The 27,806-nt window shown below is 40.2% G+C and overlaps 1 protein-coding gene across 4 annotated transcripts in view; it reads left to right on the top strand.

The window, feature by feature from the left end:
• Window positions 1-27,806, top strand: part of fgf12b (fibroblast growth factor 12b) — a 99,611-nt gene that overhangs the window by 66,145 nt on the left and 5,660 nt on the right. For 3 of the 4 annotated variants that reach the window (XM_005169729.6, XM_005169730.6, NM_001045459.1), the window contains 3 exon segments: window positions 6,844-6,954; window positions 14,802-14,905; window positions 25,846-26,044. In XM_005169729.6, coding sequence (XP_005169786.1) covers window positions 6,844-6,954; window positions 14,802-14,905; window positions 25,846-26,044 — 414 coding nt within the window. 4 annotated transcript variants of the gene reach the window in all.

The following is a 27,806-nucleotide window of genomic DNA, read 5'->3' as shown; positions in this document are numbered from 1 at the left end:
CAGAAATGAAAACAGCTGATGGAGTATACACTAACCTGCGCATTATTCAGACACAAGATGGCGCCAAACATTCAAAAACACAAAGCTGACAGAAACGAAAACAGCTGATGGAGTATACACTAACCTGCGCATTATTCAGACAAAAAAGGGCGCCAGACAAAAACACAAAGCTGACAGAAACGAAAACAGCTGACGGAGTATACACTAACCTGAGCATTATTCAGACACAAGATGGAGCCAAACGTTCAAAAACACAAAGCTTACAGAAACAAAAACAGCTGATGGAGTATACACTAACCTGCACATTATTCAGACACAAGATGGTGCTAAATACAGTCAAAAACACAAAACTGACAGAAACGAAAACAGCTGACGGAGTATACACTAACCTGAGCATTATTCAGACACAAGATGGCGCCAAACATTCAAAAACACAAAGGTGACAGAAACGAAAACAGCTGATGGAGTATACACTAACCTGAGTATTATTTAGACACAAGATGGCGCCAAACATTCAAAAACACAAAGGTGACAGAAACGAAAACAGCTGATGGAGTATACACTAACCTGAGTATTATTTAGACACAAGATGGCGCCAAACATTCAAAAACACAAAGGTGACAGAAACGAAAACAGCTGATGGAGTATACACTAACCTGAGTATTATTTAGACACAAGATGGCGCCAAACATTCAAAAACACAAAGGTGACAGAAACGAAAACAGCTGATGGAGTATACACTAACCTGAGTATTATTTAGACACAAGATGGCGCCAAACATTCAAAAACACAAAGGTGACAGAAACGAAAACAGCTGATGGAGTATACACTAACCTGAGTATTATTTAGACACAAGATGGCGCCAAACAGTCAAAAACACAAAACTGACAGAAACGAAAACAGCTGACGGAGTATACACTAACCTGAGCATTATTCAGACACAAGATGGCGCCAAACATTCAAAAACACAAAGGTGACAGAAAGGAAAACAGCTGATGGAGGATACACTAACCTGAGCATTATTCAGACACAAGATGGCGCCAAACATTCAAAAACACAAAGCTTACAGAAACAAAAACAGCTGATGGAGTATACACTAACCTGCACATTATTCAGACACAAGATGGTGCTAAATACAGTCAAAAACACAAAACTGACAGAAACGAAAACAGCTGACAGAGTATACACTAACCTGAGCATTATTCAGACACAAGATGGCGCCAAACATTCAAAAACACAAAGCTGACAGAAACGAAAACAGCTGATGGAGTATACACTAACCTGAGTATTATTCAGACACAAGATGGCGCCAAACAGTCAAAATTACAACGCTGATGGAAACGAAAACAACTGATCAGATGAACTTGTGTTATTCAGCGGTTGTTTTATGGACATAACATACCTTGGAATGTCTTGACTGGTCATTTCGAATTCACCATGAGTATAAATCTCTCATAAGTATTATGGGAGAGTCAGAGCATAAATGTGGGCACTTTTACAGTTTAGGCCATGCCCGGGACACAAACACCAATCTGTCCAGTGAGAAACACTGTTTATGTCCTTTTGTTCAGGCATGGCTGGGTTTTTTGGTCATGGTTTAAGGATAAGGATATGCGCTTGTCTGAAAAGCCAACAAGTTTAGTCTCAGCTTCAGGACTCTGTTATGCTCCCGCTGCGACTGTGTCATTTTTCGGGAAAGCTGTTGCTTTGACCTCCCGCCTCTGTTCCCAGTCGAGTCGCTCTCCTTCTCTTTTTCCTTTTATCCGACCACACACACACACACACACACACACACACACACACACATCACTCCCGCTCTCGTCTTTTTCTGTTTCAGCATCTCTCTCTTTTTCCTTCTGTTCGACCACACACTTACACACATACATCTCACACGAACACCACACACAAATACACATACTCTCTTTTAGTATCTCTCTCCTTTTCCTTCTGTTCAAACACACACACACACACACATCTCACACGCACAAACACAGGCACACACACAAACACAAAAATACACACATCATATACTGTAAACTCACAAATACAGACACACATACACATTTCTCTCTCTTACACACACACACACACACACACACACACACACACACACACACAGAGATCACTCAAACTCACACGAATACAAACACACACACACACACAAACACTCACACACACACATCTCACACACACAAACATCACACAGATACAGGCACACACACACACACACACACACACACATCACACAAACTCACACAAATACAGACACACACACACACACACACACACACACACATAACTCCACCTCCCATATATGTCTCTTTTCTATTCAACACACACCAACACACACACACACACACACACACGCACACATCCCTCCCCTCCCATCTCTCTCTCTCTCAGCATCTCTCTGAGCTCCATCAACTCTTCATCTGGAGTCCCTCTATCATCAGACGCCTCTTGAAGGATCCTCAGTTCAGTTGTTCTCTGGACTCCGGGCTCTCCACTCAGACATGGGCTGAGGACTCTCGGATCCACATGTTGAGAGCAAACCGGACTTCGCGGATGATTTTTTGATGAGAAGTTCACAAGCGCGCCGCCGTCGACCGTCATTCCAGCTGCACATATCTGACAGGAGTCATGAATAACTGACGCTCCCGTTAGGACCTCTCGTTTTTTGGGACAGTCTCTGTGTGTTGTTATGTGGTCTAATTGTGCGGTTATGTAACTCTAAGTGCTTTCCGTGGTAAGAAACCGCGAGTCTATCGGTTTCGCTCATGCTCCGGTGCATGACTGCGCGCGCCCGCTCCCCCGCGCCTGTGCTCTGCACCGGGAATCTGCACAGAATCTGCCCGACCGGACCCGTGTGTCTCCTTGCGCCGTGATATGGCTGCGGCGATCGCCAGTTCGCTCATTCGACAGAAACGCCAGGCGCGCGAGTCCAACAGTGAACGAGCGGCGACCGGAAAGCGCCGCTCCAGCCCCGGTAAAGAGCCCACCGGCCGGGGCTCACTGTGCGAGCGGCACCTGTTCGGACTCTTCGGCAAAGTCCGGTTTTGCAGTGGGAAAAAGCGACCCGTGCGGAGGAAACCAGGTCAGTTCATTCACACCTTGTGCACTGACGCACCTGTGCGCGCGGAGCTCCAGAAAAACGCGCGCGCGCGCTCCACGCATCACCTGTGCACTGTTGGAGAGTTTGATGCCAGAAAATCGTGTTTTGTATTTTTTGTTTTATTAATTGTGTGCAAGTAATTTATGCACGCTGCATTAAACTAAAAACACTGATTTATTATGCTCAATTTTTTAAAGCAACAATTTATATGGGCTGAATTTACGCAAACTAATTTAGTAATGCTCAACTTAATGTGTTTAAATTCAACCACTTACATAAAAAAAAATATATATATTTTTTCAGTGCATTTAAAGACAAAATTACTAGCCCTCTTGTAACATTTAAATTATTTATTTTTTATTTTTCATTTTAATTAATGATTTTTAATGGAGTAAGGACATTTTCCTCAGTGTTTTCTATTATATATATATATATATATATATATATATATATATATATATATATATATATATATATATATATAAAGAAAGTCTTGTTTCTTTTATTTTTTAATATATTTACAAATTATTTTAGCGACGCAGTGGTGCAGTTGGTATGCTGTCGCATCACTGCAAGAAGGTCGCTCGTTCGAGCCTCGGGTCGGTCAGTTGGCGTTTCTGTGTGGAGTTTGCATGTTCTCCCTGGGTTCGCATGAGTTTCCTCTGGGTGCTCCAGTTTTCCCCACAATCCAAAGACATGCAGTGCATATGTCGAAAGTGTGAGTGTGAAAGAGCGTGAATGGATGTTTCCTAGAGATGGATTGCAGGGCATCGGCTGTGTAAAACATATGCTGGATAAGTTGGCGGTTCATTCCGCTGTGGCGACCACGGATTAATAAAGGGACTAAGCCGAAAAGAAAATGAATGAATTGTTTTATAAGGTCAATATTATTACCCCCTTAAAGGTGCAGTTAGTTAGTTTGACACCCTGTGGTTGAACTAGGTATTGCATTCCTGGATCAAAACAAACGCAAGCGCTGGTTGCCAGATTGACGACCAATGGAGCCAATCTCCAGCCTAAAGGCTGACTTGGGGCTCATTTAAATCGTGTTCTAAATGTAAACAATGGCACGCCATAGAAGAAAAAATTTCAATATTTAAAGGAGTTTTGTCCTAAGCAACACCTGAAATTTATACTTTAGAAACGGCTTTAATTTCTCACCGCTGAACAACAGGATAAACTGACAATGATCACTTCAGGAAAACCCCATGTGCTTTATTCAGTGTTAAACAGCAAGAAGATCGCTGGTTCGAGTCTCGACTTTGCCAGCTGGCATTTCTGTGTGGAGTTTGGATGTTCTCCCCAAGTTGGCGTAGGCTTCCTCTGGGTGCTCTGGTTTCCCCCACAGTCCAAACACAGGCAATGTATTTTGGAATTGAATAAACTAAATTGGCTGTAGTGTATGAGTGTGTGTGAATGTGAGAGTGTATGGGTGTTTCCCAGTACTGGGTTGCAGCTGGAAGAACATCTGCTGTGTAAAACATATGCTGGAATAGTTGGCGGTTCATTCCGCTGTGGCGACCCCCTGATGAATAAAGGGACTAAGCCGAAGGAAAATGAATGAATGAACTATTATTTTTAAAAGTGTGTTGAAAAAATAACAGCACTTGGGAAATATTTGAAAAAGAATTACAATTTCACAGGAGAGCAAACCGTTTTATCTGTAACATTATATTGTGCTTCTCGTTTTGTTTTACCATTTCTGTGTCGTTTGACAACGTTTTCTTGTAACTCGGTTCATACTGGTTGACTGAGCTCCTCTCAGATGAGAAATGTTGCAGCAGAGTGTCTGTAATTCAAATTTCTGAGATCTTTTTATAGTCGGTGACCTTTTTAATACTAAATATTGCTGTGAAAGTCTTGAAAGGATGCTGGGAGTGAGACGGTGTCACAGATGTCAGAGCAGAAGGGGAGCGGGTTTACTAACATAATTATCAAGGTACTGAAACAATTAACACGTTTTAATTGGCTAGCAGCACTTGGCGTTTTGGTAGCGCGACAGGTCCTTTTTTAATTCATTTATTTTGAATGCAGATGTTTATGATGGCCTGTCTATATTCCACTTAAAGCTTCTGCTTGTTTGTGAGTGGTTTAAAGGTTAGTTTTTGTTACGTGATGTGAAAAAATTCTCATTTTATGTTTCCATTTTTACAATAGCAACACTTTATCTTGCTATTCACAGTGTATGTACCACAATTCCCAGTTCATATCTTACAGTTCTTATTTTTTATTTTACTATTCCCACCTTGTTTAAATGATGCAATTTTACTTTATAGCACACAATATCCCATTTAAATATCACAATTCTTACTTTATATAACACATTTCCCAGTTTATATCCTGCAATTCTTAGTTTACATCCCTCTATTGCAATTTTATCTCGAACAAGTCATGGTTACATCCCACAATTATAACTTAATATCCCTCAATTTCCAGTTTAAGTCCCACAATTCCCAATTTAAATCCTGCAGTTCCCAGTTTATATTCCACAATTTTAATTTATATCACACATATATATCTCAAAATTCTGATTTTATATCCCTCAATTCCAGTTTAAATCCCAAAATTCCAAGTTTATTTTCCACAATTCCAGTTTATGTACCACAATTCACAGGTTGTATCTCACAATTCCAAATGTATATTCCACAATTCCCAGTTTAGTCTATATCTGTTTATATCCTGCAATTCCTAATTCATATCTTGTCCCAATTCCCAACCTCACTTTTCCCAGTTTAAATCTGGCAATTCTTAGTTTTAATCTCACAATTCTCCGTTTATATTACGCAATTCCCAGTTTAAATCTTGCAATTGTTAGTTTATATCCAACAATTCCCTGCTTATATTCCACAATTCTAAATGTATATCCCTCAATTCCCAGTTAAAAATCTTGCAATTTTTTGTTTATATCTTGCAATTCCCAGGTTATATCCCACAATTCCAACTTTATATACCTCAATTCCAGTTTAAGTCCCACGATTCCAAGTTTGTATCTCGCAATTCCCGCTTCATATTTCATATTCATATTTTGCAGTTCTTACCCACGTTTACCAATCTATATCCCACAATTCTTGCTTAATATCCCACAATTCTAAGTTTATATCCAACAATTCCCTGCTTATATCCCATAATTCTAAATTTATATCCCTCAATTCCCAGTTTAAATCTTGCTATTCCCAGTTTATATCCCACAATTGCCAGTTTGTATCTCGCAATTCCTGCTTCATATTTCATATTCATATTTTGCAGTTCTTACCCACGTTTACCAATCTATATCCCACAATTCTTGCTTAATATCCCACAATTCTAAGTTTATATCCAACAATTCCCTGCTTATATCCAATAATTCTAAATTTATATCCCTTAATTCCCAGTTTAAATCTTGCTATTCCCAGTTTATATCCCACAATTCCCAGTCTATATTCCACAATTCCCAGTTTATATTTTAGGCAATTTGTAGATTATATCCTGCAATTTATACAATGTTTGTATCTTGCAATTCATAGATGATATTTCACAACTTCCATTTTAAACCTTGCAATTTCCAGTTTAAATCCCACAATTCCCAGTTTATGTCCCACAATTCCCTGTTTATATCCCACAATTTCCAGTTTGTATCCCACAATTCTCAGTTTATGTCCCACAATTCCCAGTTCATATCCCACAATTTCCAGTTTGTATCCCACAATTGTAAGTGTAAGTCTTATTTAATACGGTGTTTGTGTGTGTTTCAGAGCCTCAACTGAAGGGGATCGTGACCAGGCTCTTCAGTGAGCAGGGATTTTACTTGACGATGCAGCCGGACGGAACCATCAGCGGGACCAAAGATGAAAACAGCGACTACAGTGAGTCTTTCTCCCTCTGTTCCCACTTTCCTCTGTGTCAGAAACTGATAGACTCTCATATCCGAAAGGAAAACTAAGGACGGTTAGGAGGAGGGTGTTGCAGAAATAGCAGAAAGTGAAATATGCTACTCTTATTAACCGAGGACATTCTAAAGAGATCAAAAGCTTCAGTAAACATTCTATTTACATTCTAAAAATTCCTGTTCTGTTTTTAGAATGTTTATTCCAACACTGTTCTATTTTTAAAATAACATTGAAAAAGTCCATTCATAAGCCCCTTTCACACATACAGACTTTTCCGGCAATTTTCTGAAAAGGGATCATGTGTGAACAGGCCCTTTTTTAAAATACTGGTAAATCTGCTTTGGCAATTTACTGCAAAAAGAAGTTGTAACAATACAGGTAATTAGCCAGAATGCTGCTCTGTGTGAACGCAGAAATTGCCAGATAAAGAGAGTGCTCACATTTAAAATACACTGATGCGGGACGTCTACTCCGACCAATCAGACGCATTCACAATTATGCTGTCTATGAATACTTTTCCCGACACATTTAGCTGCTTGTTGTTAGTCAGATAATGTTTCTATGTTCCTTCTTACGCCAACTGTGGAACAAAATGATTGAGAAATTCTTATAATAAGCCGCTGTGAGTTTACCCGAAAGCTATAGGGGAATTACCAACCTACAGTACATCACACATGGTGTCACTGGGGATCAACAGTGCATACCGGTTGCAAAAAAAGACCAGTTGCAATAGGTAAGTTCACGCTATGCTGAATCATATTACTGGTTTTTGATTGCAGCAATGATTTCAGCAAAAACAGTTAAATATGGGTAAGTAAACTGCAGACACTGAATGCTTAGAGTGAAATGTAAAGATGTGCGTTCACATACCCTGCTGTACAGGTGCAGTTCGCTGTCAGAATGCAGTAGTTTTGCTTGTTGATGATTAGCCAGGCCTTGTAAAGGTTCGTCTTCTTTCCTTGTCTTTGCCTAGGCAGAGCCTCGGTTTTTAGCACTACATAGTTTTGAATCTGGTCATCATGAGACATAATTTCTTTCACATGACCACACAGAACAACATTGTAGGCATCCAAAGACTTGAAGGCCTTTAACTTCTCTCTTGTAAAAACACTTGGAGTTTCAATGAGACTCCTAAAGTAGATTTCAGTCATTTATAAGAAACTTTATTCTGAAATTCGACCTGTAAGTGAGTGAGTGAGTGTATATCTTGTATTTCTGACATTGTACAAACCAAAATGTCCCCACAAGTATAGCATTACCAGTACATTTTTCCTTTGTGGCAACATTTTTTTTGGTCTCCATGAGAAAAAGACTCATAAATCACACAGTATGAAGTATTTGGAAAATGTAAACATGCAGATAGTTTCCTGTGAGAGTTGGGTTTAGAGCTAGAATATAGAATATACAGCTTGCAAATACCGTATAAAAATCATTCAGTCCCCGTAAAGATAGTTATACAAGTTTTATGTGTGTGTTTGAGATTTTGCCTGATCTCGCAGTTATGTGTATTTCCTCAGATCTACATTTGCATTACTCACTCACTCACACACATACACACACAGATTTGAGAGCTCATCTCCCCAGGGAGTTGGAGAAGGATGTTTTACTTATAAAGCAGAGGATTTCGAAGCGTTCATCTCTCTTCCAGCTCCTGTATTCTCTCTGTGGTGAAGGTGCCCACTCATGTTTGAATCTCCTCTGAAATGCCTTTGAATTGCACTGTCTTCCTTCTTATCTGCGCAACTCACATTAGCGAGTCCAACAGGCTTAAATGCAGTCATTGTCCGAAACACGTGAAACACGCTCAAGTCTTACAAGAGATTCAGTGTTAAAGTCAACATGGGATGCACTCTTAATCACATTTAATTACTAGAATGTAAGCTGAAAAGCATTGCATTAAAAGTTCTAAGCTTAAACTGTTTTTGCGTTGGATTTAAAAAGTAAAGAGTAATGTACATCTAGTCGGTTGTTATGATAGAATAAAGCCTGATTTTTTTTATGCAGCCTCAAACAAAGCAGAGCACTGTTGTAGAAGACTGAAGGGTTTTATTCTGCAAAAACAACCATCCTAGATGTACTTTACCCTCTTTATTACATTTTTACTTGCCATAAACATTAAATTAGACACACAAATATTGTTCTGAGCTATAATAGTTTAATAATTATTTAATTAAACACAAAGCTGACAGAAATTTAAACAGCTAATGGAGTATACACTAACCTGCGCATTATTCAGACACAAGAGGGCGCCAAACAGTCAAAAAGAGCAAAACTGACAGAAACGAAAACAGTTGATGGAGTATACACTAACTTGCGCATTATTCAGACACAAGAGGGCGCCAAACAGTCAAAAACGCAAAGCTGACAGAAAACAAAAACAGCTGTTGGAGTATACACTAACCTGCACATTATTCAGACACAAGAGGGCGCCAAACAGTCAAAAATGCAAAGCTGACAGAAACAAAAACAGTTGATGGAGTATACACTAACCTGCACATTATTCAGACACAAGAGGGCGCCAAACAGTCAAAAATGCAAAGCTGACAGAAACAAAAACAGCTGATGGAGTATACACTAACCTGCACATTATTCAGACACAAGAGGGTGCCAAACAGTCAAAAATGCAAAGCTGACAGAAACGAAAACAGCTGATGGAGTATACACTAACCTGCACATTATTCAGACACACAGATTTGTCAATCTTGGTGATGCAAAATACCTGCAGTTCTAGATTTAGATAATATAACTTCTAAATACCTTTTAATTAACAGAGATTGGTTGTAGTTGTACATTTTTCCGTAAAATTAAGGTTTAATTTAGTACATTATGTTAGAAATTGCATTTGGCAAAGCTGTACTCAAAGTAAAATACTGTAAAAGCACATTAAAACAAAATTTATGGCGATTAACCTGAAAGTTGGACGTTAAACTCTGTAATTTCACAGAATTTATCAGTTTTCCACAGTTTAAATGCAATTTATGAACAGTAATAAACTGTTTAATTAATTTTTACCGTAAAGTCTGTTATGTATGTATGCACTTATGTATATCTGGAGGCCATGCGGCTATTCTGCTATTCTGTTTTTTACAGATTTTTTTTAACAGTGCATAAATGTGGACATATTCACGAAAGGTCAGGGTGATTTGTGGTACGCATATGAGCTTATTTTATTAATTTAATTGGTTGTAATCTGGGAATACCTTGGAATGTCAGTAACCAATCAGAATCCAGTGTAAGTGTAATACAAGTGAATGCATGGTATTGTTTATGAAGACAGTTTCAGTGAACAGCATATTGTGTGGTTTTCACACCATAGGGAATTCTCCTATAACCCGATCAGACAACTGTGGGCAAACATGTTTTCATCTAAAGTGAGAATATTGATCAGCCAGACAACTGAACCCAGGACAGGCAGAATCTGCTTGACTTCCTGCAAAACTGATGAATAAGCAGTAGAGAGAAAAAAATGCAAATCCACTTATTTTTTTAGTTTTTCGTTTCGACGGTAATTCCATAGATTGTTTCATAAAGATTACTTCTTAAGAGCATCATGATTTCGGTTCTACTTGTTACATTTTCCTTTATACATACAGTACATAGCAGATCTAAACGCATTAAAAACTCAAGACGTAAAACATCGGGACTGTTCAAAATTGAATAGCCAGCATATTGGTTTATACCTATTTTTATGGTCATAAACAATACAGTGTAATTATTGCTTTCATTATTGCATTTTTATAGATTCTTGATTCTTGATGCTTCTCATTAGTTTTTGAACTGAGTGAATATTGCCATTCTTTACCTAAATTCTGCATTTCCTTGCTTTTCTGTGTTTTATGTATTATTTTTTGTTAGGTATTTGTTAGTCATTAAATTATTACTGTTAAATATTATTTTATACCACCAAAATAATATTTTCATACATGCACCAACTTTAAAGGGCCACAAACCCCCTGTTTCAGAACGATGTTTTCACACCTCTAGTTTGGATAAAGTCAGGAAAGTGGGTGTGTCCAGCTCTGTTTAAATGGGAGTGTCGGGGAAGGGAAACAGGGAAGATTTTGCATAAAAATGGGAGTTTCCGTTTGGACATGCGCTGATTTTCACAGTGGCAAAACAAACACACAGACGCAGGGGAGACAGACAATGACTGTGTTTACATGGACATCAGTAATCCAATCATTTGCCAAATTAATAATACGTCGACTTTAACTGCAGTTCGGCACTTTCACTTTCATTTAGGAGCATTTCCTGCATGCCCTCGCGACAAACGAGATATTGGATGTGAGGAACTGCTGGAAAAGTTTAGTTTTATTGGAGTGTTTGATCCGGCACGGCATATGAAAAAAAAACCCTCTGCATTTCTCTGTAACTTAGATGCACTCAGTAGGTAGCTTCAGAAAGCCGTTTGTATATAGACTTGTGTGTATTGACGATCCTGTCACAAAATGCGGCAAAAATTCTACACAACGGTGATAGTTTGATTGCGGTGTGTACATGTTTATACTCGGAGAGCAGCATTGACAGTGGATCTTTCAGTCCATAATATTGTAGTGATATTAACGTACTGTAACCTTAGTAACTAAATCATTTTGACTAAGGTCTGTCTTTAAACACTGAAAGAGTACTGCTGACCATACAAACTAACTTTGCCTCTGAATAAACAAACAAAGAGCACTGATCGCTAGGCCTACCGGAATCTGCGCACGCAGAATTCCGCAGATTTTCCGCAGATTCCTGCAGATTTTTAGCCCATCATTAATTCAGTTTATTTACTTGAGTAAATGTGTGAATCTGAATTTTTTCAGTTTTTATTCAGTAATTTATTACTTTTTATTTAATATATTAAGGTCTAAGTTATGATACTCCGCTGGATACTCCCAAAATAATTCCGCAGAAATCCGCAGATTTTTACCAAAATTCTCCGCAGAAATAGCAAAAAACGTCCACAGATTCCGTCTGGCCCTGCTGATCGCTCACTTACCAAATCTGTAGAGACAGGACAATCAACACCAACTGGAGCTGCGTCTTTTTTACAAGTAGACGAGCGGCAAATCCAGATTTCACCATTTCCAGATGAGAAAAGTCCTTATAAACATGTTTCTGTCGCATGCACTGTAGTCCACACACCAGTCCAGCTGCTCTCTCATATTGGGGAAATGAAAACAAAACCTTCATTGCAGCACATTAATAAGCGCAACACTGACGACCCGTGTCGTCAATTCTTGTTATTCCACCTGTTTTTGGCAACACAACGTGGTGTCTCTCTGCCGTCTGAACACTGTAACAGGTAAAAACAGTCTTCGAAGCTATCATGCATATTAACGAAGGTTCACCTCATACGCAATAGTGTTAATGAATTAATGCTGCACACTTAGAGACGTCACAATTTACTCACCGGTACAGACATCCAGTCTTATTTAACAGAAGACCACAATGGAAATAAGCCCAGGGCTTTATTGTGTTTTTATCCTCGACAGAATTTTTTAACAAAGTGTATGGAATACTTTTTGTACAGTTTGTCTAAAATATGTCAAATAAAATTCAATTCAATTCAATTCCACGCTGAAATACACGCAAGAATCTAATCGATGTGATGCAGCTTCAAAAATTAGTTTTAAACCTATAGAATGAATTTGCTTGAAATAACACAAAAACAACCAATAATAATAATCTACATTTTTTAAATAAAATATGAAAATAATAGTAAATAAATAAATAAAATAAATAAATAAAAGGACTGCCATCATGAATTATTTTCGCTGCTGCCAGAATTTTCAGTTATCACACAATTGTACAGTTATCTTTATGGGGACATCCCACAAGATTAATCATTTTTATATTGTACAGCCTGTATTTTCTATACTCTACCCCTAAATCCAACCCTTACAGGAAACAATCTGCATTTTTACATTTTCAAAATGCTTAATTCTGTCTGATTTGTGAGCCTTTTTTCTCATGGGCACCAAAAATATCCCTATGAGGTCAAATGTTACTGTTATTGCTATTCTTGTGAAGATATTTGGTCTCCACAGCGTTAGGAATACAAGGTACTGTATACACACTCTTTCTTTCTCTCTCTCTCTCGCTCATTAGATGAATAGAATTATAAACATGAATTCTCTCTCATGTTGAGCTCTCAATCCCACACACACACACACACACACACACACACACACAGTTCTGATCTGATCCTCCTCCGCTGCCTGTGGATTTTTACGCACTGGTTCTGAATCTGCAGCAGTGACACGAGAGCTGAAAACCTTCCTCTGAAACTCACAACCTTTATTTCTCTCTTATTCTATCCCTCAATCCTCCTTTGAATAATGCTGTGCTGTGTGTGTGAAACACCTGTTCTTCGAGACGCAGAAAATCTGCTTGGAATCATAAAAAGGACCATAATATGTTTGCAGATGCTTGGAAAACATGCTAAGCGAATGTACTTGTTTGTCTGAGGAACAATGCTGAAGTCAGTTATTCTGCATTTGGGAATGTGCGTACCATTGTTGAATGTCTGCCTTTGTTTTGATCAGAAACTCCGCCCACTCACAGTTTAGCCAGTTATATTTCAGCACCATGGGTTGCCTTGACAGAAAACTGTATATTTTATCTAAGTCAGGTGTGTCCGAACTCAGACCTGGAGGGCCGGTGTCCTGCATAGTTTAGCTCAGACTTCATTTAACACACCAGCCTGGAAGTTTTTGTATACCTAATAAGCTTTATTAGCTGGTTCAGATGTGTTTGATTGGGGTTGGAACTAAAATATGCAGGACACTGGCCCTTCTGGACTGAGTTTGGACACCCCTGATTTTAGTCATGAAAGCTGCCTAAATATATGCGGGGATAGGAGAAAAGGTGTCCCTTTTGAAGACAGTAGCAGCCTCTAAAATAAGACGCAGTTTCAGAGTCATAAAAAACACATAAGCTAGTTTTTAAATAGCAAATAATACAAATATTTCAAACATAAGCATTAGCCGAGCAGCTGACAGTGTAACGCTTGATAGTCAAACACATTCACTCCTGTTTGTGTTATCAATCTGGCAACCTGCCTGGGCTTTGGAGGAGGTGCTGGGTGAAAAAACCCGCTCCGATATTTGGAATCCAATAACTAATTCAACCACTAGGATTGCATGTCAATCCTACATTCTGCAGCTTTAAGTCTTTATAGGACACTCTTTAAAAATACTAATTGGATAAACCTTGTTGTGTGAACTTTTCTGACAGATTTTTTTTTTCAAATACAGTTAAAGTCAAAATTATATTATATATATATATAAAAAAAATATATATATATAGTTGAAGTCAGAATTATTAGCCCCCCTTTGATTTTTATTTATTTTTATTTTTTTAATATATTTTCTAAATGATGTTTAACAGAGCAAGGAATTTTTCTCAGTATGTCTGATAATATTTTGTCTTCTGGAGAAAGTCTTATTTGTTTTATTTTGGCTAGAATAAAATCATGCAGTTCTTAACTTTTTTAAACCATTTGAAGGCTGATATTATTAGCCTCTTTATACAATATTTGTTTTAGATTGTCTACACTACAGAACAAACTATTATGTTTAAAAACATGTTGTAAAATACTTCTTTCCATTTAACAGAAACTGGGGGGAAATATACAGGAGGCTTATAATTCAGAAGGGCTCATAATTCTGACAACTGTATATATATATATATATATATATATATATATATTTTACTCAATGTCAATCAAGTTACAAAATATTGGTGTATCTTCACCTGTAACAAAAGCACTTGAGACAGCGCTGGCACTAAATGGATCTCAGCAGATGTTCAGCTGTTGTGTTGTTGTGTTTCAGCGCTGTTTAATCTGATCCCGGTGGGTTTGCGGGTCGTGGCGATTCAGGGTGTGAAAGCTGGACTCTACGTGGCCATGAACGGAGAGGGTTTTCTGTTCTCTTCGGTAAGACATCACTGCTTATCTGTTTGTATAATTGCGCCTGTGTATGTGTGTGTGTGTGTCATGCTTGTTTGTTTTACAATTCACCGCTTTTTCTGTAATCACACATTCTGTTTTGTTTCTTTTCTCTGTAGCGTTTTTCAGGGTATGTACTATTATGCAATTTTGATGTGCTGTGTGTGTGTGTTCAGTGGTGTGTTTGTGTGTGTGTGAGTGTGTGTTTTGGAAATCAGTGTTATGGTTGTAATGTTTTGTTGTTTGTGCAGGTTCATGTGTTTGATGTTTTGTTGGATTTATCGCAGGTCAGAGCTACAGTATGCAGTATGGTCATATAAATGTTATTTGTGGCAGCAGCTGTTTATTTTAGAATAACTGAGATATTTATTTATAAGGAGAGTACTGTTTTCATGTTAATTGTAAAGAATTAGTAATTGTGTTGTGGTTATGCTTTATACTTATACAGTATATATATATATATATATATATATATATATATATATATATATATATATATATATATATATATATATATATATATATATATATATATATATATATATATATATACTCACCGGCCACTCACACCTCACTAGTACTGGGTTGAACCCCTTTTGCCTTTAGAACTGCCTTAATCCTTCATAGCATACTGTACATTCAATAGTTTCCGGTACTAGAAATATTCCTTAGAGTTTTTGGTCCATATTGACATGATAGCATCACTCAGTTGCTGCAGATTTGTCGGTTGCACATCCATGATGTGAATCTCCCGTTCTACCACAACAATAGTCAGGTAGACTGTGGCGTTAACACGATGCTCCATTGGTACTAATGCCAAGAAAATGCCAGGAAAATCTTCCCCACACCATTACTACACCACCACCAGCCTGAACTGATAATACAAGGCAGGATGGATCCATGCTTTCATGCTGTTGACGCCAAATTCTGACCCGACCATCTGAATGTGGCAGCAGAAATGGAGACTCATCAGAGCAGGCAACGTTTCTCCAATCTTCTATTGTCCAGTTTTGGTGAGTCTGTGTGAATTGTAGCCTCAGTTTCCTGTTCTTAGCTGACAGGAGCGGCACCTGGTGTGGTCTTCTGCTGCTGTAGCCCATCCGCCTCAAGATTAGATGTGTTGTGTTTTCAGAGATGCTCTTCAGATGCTCTTCTCTTATTTGAGTTACTGTTGCCTTTCTATCAGTTAGAACCAGTCTGGCCATTCTTCTCTGACATCAACTAGGCATTTGCGCCCACAGAACTGCCGCTCACTGGATATTTTCTCTTTTTCATTCTCTGTAAACCCTAGAGATGGTTGTGCTTGAAAATCCCAGTAGATCAGCAGTTTCTGAAATATTCAAACTAGCCAGTCTGGCACCAACAACCATGCCATGTTCAAAGTCAATTAAATCCACTTTCTTCCCCATTCTGATGCTCGCTTTGAACTGCAGCAGATCGTCTTGACTGTGTCTATATGCCTAAATGAGTTGCTGCCATGTGATTGGCTGATTAGAAATTTTCCACGAGGAGCAGTTGGACAGGTGTACCTAATAAAGTGGCTGATGATTTATGATATATATATATATACATATTTGTTTGTTTGTTAATATTTTTGACATATGTTTATTTTAGTATGTAAGATGTTTATTACGTTAAAGTAGATTAGAAAATGTTTCTTAGTAATTAATTAAGTACTATTCTTTTAATACGTCATTAATTAAATATATAACTTCTTTGCTTTTGATTTATATATTTTTTCAAATGCTGTTATAAGTTTGTGGTACAGTACATAAATATGCTGAATGATGCTGGAACATTAATTCAGCCAGATTTTGACTTTTTGTTTTTATATAAATATTAAAACGTATTAAAGTACACACTTTACTTATAAAATCTCTTTTAGAAAACTTATGCAGACACTAAAATAGGACATCTCATGTTTGACTCCTTCACAGACCGCACAATCCCAAACTGCATTAGCTTCTAAATATATATTTAAGTTTAAAGTAAACATCAATTCATATCTTATTTATTTGAATTGTATTAATATATTTCTTTTGATAAGTTGTTTATTAGCATAAATGCAAGATTTACATTATGCAATTAACATTACATTAGCTCACTACTAACCTGTGAAAAGGCTGAAAATGGAATATCTAAAATGGAATATAAGAGAAATTATAAGCATAATTTATTCTGTACAGGAAAAATATTGACAATAAATAGATTTAAAATAAAAAACAGGACTTAGAAAGTGGGTTTTTATAGTGGTACTCTTGAGGTTTCTTGCGGTGTTGAGCTTTTATGTTTTTAGATGTGCTCAGTGCTGAAAATACAAGGCAAAGAAAGGTTTTACCGTCAGCTTTTTCTGCTGTAGTTTAAAATACAACAGCGAGAATGTTCTGGAGCGTCATGTGATGGAGAGAGCGAGCCTCTGCTGCTGTCCACATTCATAATTCACACACTTGTTCTATTAAAGTTGCAAGTGCAGCCCCTGAACGACACTGATTCACAACCAAAGAGAACAGTGGAACGCTGTTTTTCAAACACACACACACACACACACAGACACACACACACACACACACACACACACACACATCCACATAGACAGACAAACACATTGACACATACAGAAAAAAAGTGGATTCGGACATGCTGTAAGGGTGTACTCACACTATGTACAGTTGCCTTGAACCGGGCCAAAGCACGCTTGTCCCCCCTCCTGTCTCCCCCGACGGCCCGCACTCACATTACATTTGGGCCTGGGCACGCTTGCGTCATTGATGATGGGCTGTTCAGTAAGCGCTTTCGCTTAGCACAGTGGAGATTTCTCTAGTTTTATCGTTTTAATCGTTTGATAAGCAGTGACATGCAGTCAAACATTTCGCCGAACAGATCAGCTGCTTTTGACGCTCATAAACAATCATAAAGTCCTCGTGCTGCAGGAATTAGGAGGTTTGCTGAAGGTGCAGCTGTGGTGCAGTGAGGGGTTTGCGTCTTTAATAAACTATGACAGTTTTTGTTTATTGAACAGTAAGAATGATTAATTAATCCATCTGAAACAGTCCCTTAAAAGTCACGTCTCACTTTCAGTTTCGGGCTCTGGCGCGTTTTGCACTCACACACAAGCGTACCGCGCCAAAGCCCAAGTGAACCACGCTCAGCGCATTGAGCGCACTCACACTTCTCACAATCAGGGAAACAGGCCTGGGCACGGTTTGGATAGCATAGTGTGGGTACGGCCAGGGCCGGAGCAAGCTGAATTGCCGCTCTAGGCAGAGGACGATCACACCGCCCTCAACCCCAATGTGAAAACTAAAGTGACCGGTTATGAAAATGAAGTGAGGTGTCGCGGACTTCTTTTCTGCCGAACTATGCGCGGATATAACTGAGGACGCGTGGGTGCTGAGGGAGGGAGGGAGGGAGGAGGGTGTCGCAGACACCGCGCTCTCTATTCTGCCGCCCTATACGCGGATATAACTGAGGACCTGGGGGTGCTGAGGGAGGGAGGAGGGTGTCGCGGACACCGCGCTCTCTATTCTGCCGCCCTATGCGCGGATATAACTGAGGACGCGCGGTTGCTGAGGGAGGGAGGGGGTGTCGCGGACACCGCGCTTTCTATTCTGCCGTCCTATGCGCGGATATAACTGAGGACGCGCGGTTGCTGAGGGAGGGAGGGGGTGTCGCGGACACCGCGCTTTCTATTCTGCCGTCCTATGCGCGGATATAACTGAGGACGCGCGGTTGCTGAGGGAGGGAGGGGGTGTCGCGGACACCGCGCTTTCTATTCTGCCGTCCTATGCGCGGATATAACTGAGGACTCGGGGGTGCTGAGGGAGGGAGGGAGAAGGGTGTCGCGGGCACCGCGCTATCTATTCTGCCGCCCTATGCACGGATATAACTGAGGACGCGGGGGTGTCGCGGACCTCTATTCTGCCGCCCTATGCGCGGATATAACTAAAGACACGCGGATGCTGATGGAGGTGTCGCTGACGCCGCCCTCTCTATTTTGTCGTCTATGCACGAATATATCTGAGGACGCGGGGGTGTCGCGGACCTCTATTCTGCCGCCCTATGCGCGGATATAACTAAAGACACGCGGATGCTGATGGAGGTGTCGCTGACGCCGCCCTCTCTATTTTGTCGTCTATGCACGAATATATCTGAGGACGCGGATGGTGTGGGAGGTGTTGCGGACATAACTGAGGATGTGGGTGGTAAGGGAGGTATCGAGGACGCCGCCCTCTCTATACCGCTGCCCTAGGCGGCCGCCTAGGTCGCCTCTATGGACGTGCTGGCCCTGGGTACGCCCTTAAAGGGCCACGAAACCTCCCTGTTTCAGCAGGATGTTTTCACACCTCTAGTTTGAGAAGAGTCAGGAAAGTGGGTGTGTCCAGCTCAGTTTAGGTGGGAGTGTCAGGGGAGGGAAAGAGGGAAGGTTTTGCATAAAAATGGGAGTTTCCGTTTGGACACGTGCTGATTTTCGCAGAGGCAAAACAAACACACAGACGCAGGTGAGAAAGACAGTGACTGTTTACATGGACATCAGTAATCCAATTATTTGCCAAATTAAGCATTTGTCGACTTTAACTGCAGTTTGGCACTTTCACTTTCATTCAGGAGCATTTCATCCACGCCCCCAACCGATGATTCCTAAGCCACTATAAACACCATGAGTTCCATATGACAGCCATCTTCGTTTTGAAGAATCCCCCCTTCCACCCCTACTCCTCCTTCTTTCCTAGATGGGTAGCATGGTGGCTCAGTTTTTAGCACTGTTGCCTCACTGCAAGAACGTCTTTGGTTCTGGTCATTACCAAGCCACATTCTCCCCGTGCTTGCGTGGGTTTCCCCGGTTTCCTCCCACTGTCCAAAAACATACAACTTAAGCTAATTGACTATGCCAAATCGGCACCATAGACATGCTCCTAATTAGTTATCTCCTAAGAGCAATCACTGCCTGTTCATTAGCTACTAAAGCAGGGGAGTTCTTGAGATCAACCTGAGCTCAAACTCCCCTCGACTTGCAAACAGGAGGGAGCCCCGGGCTCGAGGATCTTATGAGCTCAGGGCTCTCTCCCGGGAAGCTTTATAATCAGTCATCAGCTAAGTGTGAACTCTTAAAAATGCTTTTGCGCCATGAGTTAGACTGTGCCTAGATCATTAAAATAGAGCCCTTTTTCTTTTCTGACTCGCACAGACTCAACTTACAGAAACACATATTCATATTTGCCGTTATGTAACATTACACATGTGAGAGAGAGTGTGTGTGTGTGTGTGTGTGAGGGTGTGTCAGGATCAGCTCTTCTGGATGTTGCTCTATCTTTGGGGTGAGAAAGTGTTAATTATCTCAGTTTTACTGTGATAACTTCTGTCAAAGTGTCAGTGTGTGTGTGTGTGTGTGTGTGTGTGAGAGAGAGAGTGTTTGTGAGTTGTCTATGAGTGAGAGAGTGTGTGTGTTTGAGTATGCGTGTTTTTGTGTGTGTTTATGAGTATGTTCTCCTGTTGAGTATGTATGTGTGTGTGTGTGTGTTTGTGAGCATGTCAGTGTTTGTGTGCTTGTGTGTATGCTTGTGACTGAGTGTGAGTGTGTGTTTGCGTGCATGCACTTGTGAGTGTTTTTGTGTGTGTGTGTGTGTGTGATTGTGAGTGTGTTTGCGAGTATGTTTGTGAGTGTGTGGGATTATTAGTGTGTCTGTAAATGCATGTCTGTGTGTCAAGTTTTGTTTTAAGACAAGTTTTTAATTCAGTTAATCGATTATTAAGTGTTCGGGAATTTGCCACCAACTCCTGGCAGGGGTGCCGCTGACCACCACGGGCCCTCTGTCAAGCGATTTGTCACGGATGAAAATGGAGATGGTGTGGGCTGTGTGTGTATGTGGTGGCAGGGGGTGGGTGGGGGTGATCACGGATGAAAGTGAGGGGTAGGGGGTTATCGCGGATGAAATTGAAGATCTGGGGGGGTTGCAGGGCTTAATCATGAAGGTGAAGTAGGGGTAGGGTTGGGTGCCAAAACTCGGGAACTGGTATGCACTAGATCAAATCAGCATATGAATTTCGGTGCCTAATTTCAGTGCTGCAACAAGAACGTAAAGCAGGTCATGCATCAAAAGCGCCGCTCGGCTACGCGCAGCGCCATGCATTTAGAATTCACAAGTAGGGGTGTCACGATTTCGATTTTAAATTGAAATTGATCAGAATTTATGCTCAATTTCGATTATCGAATGCAAAAATAGAATCGTCGATGCTGCCACGCCCCCATGTCACGTCAGCTTGGCTGGCCAAGCGGTAAAAAAACAGGCTTGTTGAAGTGCTTGTTAAACTGCAGAAGCAGGAGACCCGTCGACAGAGCTTAAACCCTCTCCTCTTTCAATGAAGTCGCCGGTGTGTAAGCATTTTGGATTTCCAGTGAGTTATGATGACAATGTTCGTGTTGTCGACAAAAAAAACACAGTTTTGCAAGCTCTGCTATGTACGTATTACGTACGGTTCGTCCGATAGACAACACCGGCACCGCGATCACAACACCGCGATCACAACACCGCGATCCTCCGCCCGCCCCCGTTGCAAATCCGCTTGCGAAAAGTACACACTCAGGCCCTGTTTACACTGTCTTTGTTTTTAAATGGCATTTTAGAACGACAACGATTTGACATCCACAGTGGCGTGTAGCATTTCTGAGCAGCCCTCCTTCCTCTCTACCTCTGGAAATGCACATCACGTGACCACACAGACACAGACGCGCACACACAGCCATGCGCTCGAGACAGCAGGTCCAGGCAGTCAGAGGACTGCTTCAATCTTTCACTCACTTGTACTTTGTCATTTTAGCGAACACCTCAGATACTGTTGGCTGGTTCCTGTTGGTTGTGCGTCTTTTTTACCGACGCCATTATAACGACACAGATCACTGCCTATTCACGAGTGCCGCAGAAAAAAAGTGATTGACAGGTGGTAATTATGTGTGTATCTTGCCTTTATTCATTTACTGTATGATTTGTTTATGGGTAAAACAAAGACCATGCAGGTCAGGTAGTTTAAACGGTAGGCTACAAATAATTAATTGGTCATTAATTAATTAATTATTCATAATCGAAAATCGAATCGAGTCGTGCCTTTAGAATCGAAAATGTAATCGAATCCAGGATTTGGAGGATCGTGATACCTTTATTCGCAAGTCAGCGGCAGTCCGCGGTGTCCAGCCACAACTCATGACTGTTCATATCTCTGCCATGCCACAGAGCGCCATCTGAATAGTTTCATTTTAAATAAAATGCGAATATACACGTCTGGCGTGTGATACTGTCAACTGTCATGTGTGCTCCGTGCCGCGGCTCTCAGCGGCGCATCCACTGTGTGACATTCTTAAGAAGCATAAAGGGGTGCATTAAAGACACACGTGAGTAAGCGTTGTGTCACACCATCTCTAAATGTTTAATTCCAAACAGCTTTGAGGGATACGGATATCAGCGATGTCAGGCGTTGGTTATTGTAGATTATAGAAGACAAAGCTCGCAGTATGGTGCATGCGGTGAGCGACTCACTTCATCAACACGCATGATCGCTTTCATCTAATATAAATTATATATATATATATATATATATATATATATATATATATATATATATATATATATATATATATATATATATATTGTCATGTTTTAGCGTGATCAAAACAAGAAACAAAAAGGTGCGGATCCAAGTGCAGATATTTATTTACAGTGCAACAAACAAGGTGATCAGAATACAAAGTAACAAATAAACGACAAAACCAGAAACTAAATCAGAGACGAGGCTCAGGAATAACAAACTCAAACAACTAAACTTAACTAGAAAACAGACGAGACAAATAGCACACGAAGTAGACTAAGGCAAAATACAAGAACAAGATCAGAATAACAACTCGGAATACTAGACTTACTGGATACTCGACAAACGACGCAATAACAAACAACGTTGGAATGATGGAATATAGTCCAGATAATCAACGGTAACACAGAACAGATGAGATGACAGGTCAGTGTATGTGTTCCGGTGTATGCGCGTGGTATGTATGGAATTGTAGTCTTTCTGGGACGTTGTAGTGCTTTCTGAGTCCTGATGCACTACAGCGCCCTCAGGTGGTCACTGACGGATGTAACATATATATATATATATATATATATATATATATATATATATATATATATATATATATATATATATATATATATATATATATATATAAATAAATAGTCAATAAATTTTGTGGCTTAAATGTAAAAGTATTGATTTAGCACCGGTATCGAAAAAACATAAACGATACCCAACCCTAAGTAGGGGTGTGGGGGTTTGGGGGGTATCGCATATGACAGTGAAGAGCGGGGGGAGATCACGCATGAATGTAAATAGGTGATGGGGTGGGATTCATTCAGCTTATCCAGCAAATGTTTTATGCAGCGGATGCCCTTCGAGCTGCAACCCAACATACCAGCTGAAACACCCATACACACTCATTTACACTCATACATTACAGCCAATTTAGTTCATCAATTCCCCTACAGCGCATGTGTTTGGACTTTGGGGAAACCAGAGCACCCGGAGGAAACTCACAACAACACCGGGAGAACATGCAAACTCCACACAGATATGCCAATTGACCCAGCTGGGACTCAAACCAGTGACCTTCTTGCTGAGGTGAGAGTGCTACCCACTGCGCCACTGTGACGCCCTTGATCAAATATTCAATTAGTGCTTGTTTAAAGGGTCAGTTCACCCAAATCTTTCGCCATCCAATACCAACACGTTTACAGAGTGTGTTGTAGATCAGTGTGACGAAGTGTGTGTGTGTGTGTGTGTGTGTGTGTGTGTGTTTCCTGCTGGTTATTTAGTGGTGACTTTTAATCTACTAAAGTGCTATAAGATGCTGAGATAGCAAAGAAAGCACATCTCCCTTTCATGTGTGTGTTTGTGTGTGTGTGTTTAATACACAGTGGATATTAATGATTTATACGCACACTGAAAATGTATAAAATTGAAGGGTTTTATTTAAAACACAATCCCCATGATGTAAGTAACTATTTCACTAGTAAATATAATTAAATGCAGTTATTTTGTGTAGAGAATCTGTCATAGTTAATCATTAGAATTTATTTCATTCATTTTCCTCCGGCTTAGTCCCTTATTTATCAGTGGTTGCCAAAGTGGATTGAACCGCTAACTATTCCAGCATGTGTTTTATGCAGCGGATGCCCTTCCAGCTGCAACCCAGTACTGGAAACACCCATACACACTTATTTACACTCATACACTACAGCCAAGTTAGTTGATCAATTCCCCTACAGCGCATGTGTTTGGACTGTGGGGGAAACCGGAGCACCCGGAGGAAACTCACAACAACACGGGGAGAACATGCAAACTCCACACAGAAATGCCAGCTGGACGAGTAGGGACTTGAACCAGCGACCTTCTTGCTGTGAGGCCACACTGCTAACCACTGAGCCACCATGTCGCCCAATTTTGTTTTATGTGTATAGTTTTATATAATAATATAATATAATCCTTGTTGCTGACTCTTTTTGTAGATTCTGTAAGGTGTTCTTCTGACTTCAGACTGTCAACTGTATATCGAAACATGAACAGTGTGTGTGTGTGTGTGTGTATTTAAATGTGTGTGTGTGTGTGTGTGTGTGTGTGTGTGTGTGTGTGTGTGTGTGTGTGTGTGTGTGTGTGTGTGTGTGTGTGTGTGTGTGTGTGCGCGTGTGTGTGTGTGTGTGTGTGCGCGTGTGTGTGTGTGTGTGTGTGTGTGTTTATTGACCTGCGGTGTTTTCTGCTCTGGTTGACGTTGTTCTCCACCTTCTCCACCTGTGCATGCTGAAGACTTTAAACAGAAACTGGGACAAAGACTCTATAAAGACACACACACACACACACACACACACACACACACACACACACACACACACACACACACACAGACACACTCTCATTCTCACACAAACACACACCCTCACATACTCTCTTACTCTAACACACACACACACACGCTCACAAACACACAGTCAACCACAAACTGGAGATACACACATGCTCACAAACATACATACACACACACACACTCACACATTCTATCTTACTCTCTCACACACACACACACACACACACACACACACACACACACACACACACACACACACACACACACACACACACACACTCACACACACACACACACAAACATACTTACATAAGCAAACACATTCTCACACACAAAATCATGCACATACACACTCACACACACAGACTTCTAAAAGATGGTCTTTCAGCATGTCTGTGTTTCTCATACATGCACACAAATATACACACACACACACAAACACGCACGCTCACAAACACACAGTCAACCACACAAAGGAGATACACACATGCTCACAAACATACATACACACACTCTCATACATTCTATCTTACTCTCTCACACACACACACACACACACACACTCACAAACATACTTACACAAACAAACACATTCTCACAAACAGTCACGCACATACACACTCTCTCACACACACACACACACACACACACACACACACACACACATACATGCTTACAGACATACTTACACACACATAAACGCTGTCACAAACACTCACTCTCATACACAAACATACATACTCACACACAAACATACATACTCACACACACACACAAACACTCTACCTCACTCTCACATAAAACACATGCACACACACACACAAACACACGCACTCATACTCTCTATTTCACGGATATAGATAGACAAACACAGACGGGCACATACAAAATCTCTCTTTTTCACACACACACACACTTTTTATCTCTCTTTTTCACACACACACACATACACACACACACACACATACTCCTGAGAGCTGGTCTTTCAACATGTCCGTGTTTCTCTGTGTGTGTGTTTGTGTAGGAGACCTTCACAGCGGAGTGTAAGTTTAAGGAGAGTGTGTTTGAGAATTATTACGTGATCTACTCGTCGACACTTTACCGGCAGCACGAGAGCGGACGCGCCTGGTTCCTCGGACTCAATAAAGAGGGAATCATCATGAAGGGAAACCGGGTCAAGAAAACTAAACCGTGCTCACACTTCGTACCCAGACCCATTGAAGGTGACCACACACACACACACACACACACACACACACATACACATACAAATGCATACTGAATACGCACACACAAGAATACACACACATGCATAAACACATAAACACACGTACATATATACACACTAACACAAACACACATGCATACATATATCTCACACATGATTTAGTGCATTTATGTAGCGAGTATCCAGCATTTATTAGATTTGCAAGGAATATTTATGAATGTCTCTAATAGACCTACAGAGCGGTATTAATGTGTCCTGAAGTAAAGTGAAACGGCTATACGTCGTGTTTGCTGGCCTCACGCATCACACGCATGTCAGTCAGCCAGTCAGTCAGCACGTAACCTTAAAGGGTTAAACAAATGATGCACAGCACTGCTACAGTTACAGAAAAGTTTGCGCGGTTATAATTTACTCATCTTTTAGTAGGTTTTGATGCGATTATCACCCGCTATTAAAAAAATAAATGTTTTGAATGAGAAGCTGTAATGTAGCCGTGGCTTGATGAATTTTGGCATGGCGCCCCGCCATTGAAGAATGAATGTAGCAGAAACCATGGATATATATATATATATATACATACAGGGCCGGAGCAAGCTGAACAGCCGCTCTAGGCAGAGGACAATCACGCCGCCCTCAACCCCAGGGTGAAAACGAAAGTGACCGGTTATGAAAATGAAGTGAGGTTATTCTGCCTCCCTATGCGCGGATATAACTGAGGACACGCAAGTGCTGAGGGAGCGAGGGAGGTGTTGCGGACACTGCGCGCTTTATTTTGCAGCCCTATGCGCGGATATAACTGAGGACACGCGGGTGCTGATGGAGGTGACGCTGACGCCGCCCTCTTTATTCTATTGTCTATGCGCGAATATATCTGAGGACATGGGGGAGGTGTCGCAGACATATCTGAGGACGCAGGTGGTAAGGGAGGTGTCGCAGACGCCGCCCTCTCTTTACTGCCGCCCTAGGCAGCCGCCTAGGTCGCCTATATGGACGCACCGGCCCTGTATATATATATATATATATATATATATATATATATATATATATATATATATATATATATATATATATATATATAATATTAGTGCTGTCAATCGATTAAAAAAATTAACTAATTAATCGCACCTTTTTTTGCAATTAATCTCGATTAATCATATTTAAAAGACTGAAACTTGTCATTTTGGCTATTCAAATGTAAAATTAATGTAAACGCAAGACAAAAACTATTCAAATTCAAAATATAATTGTTTAGAATTTGTGTTCAACTTGTACACACAGATTTCTTCATTTAAACAACATACCCACAATAAACCATCAAGATCCTGGCTTGACAGCCATATGTATTACAGAAATTAAAACACAGGCATGTTAATGCCATCTGAATTTCAAAACAATCAATGCCAATAAAAAAAAAACTATTTTCATGTTGGATTCTAAGTGGACTGCAAAAAATGCCAAAATACAGGCATTGCAGATATGGAAAATGGAAAATTATAATAATAATAATAAAGTATTGAATACCAACAATTGTACTCATTGTAAATTTGTATTGCTGTGAGCTGAGAACATTAATTATAAAGTAGAAACAATTTTGCTTAATCCTCCTTTACATTCAGACAGTTGCTAAGACAATCCAGTCTGTTGACATTATCGGGGGACAATGTGGACCTTTTCTTTTGAATGATGTGAGCTGAGAGTGAGAACAGTCTCTCACAAGCAGGATCATTGAATCAGCATATGCATTTCGGTGCCTAATT

The sequence above is a fragment of the Danio rerio genome, chromosome 15 (assembly GCF_049306965.1).
Source record: "Danio rerio strain Tuebingen ecotype United States chromosome 15, GRCz12tu, whole genome shotgun sequence".
NCBI lineage: Eukaryota > Metazoa > Chordata > Actinopteri > Cypriniformes > Danionidae > Danio > Danio rerio.
Note: the sequence above shows the minus strand (reverse complement) of the source record. Positions and strands in the feature narration are given on the sequence as shown.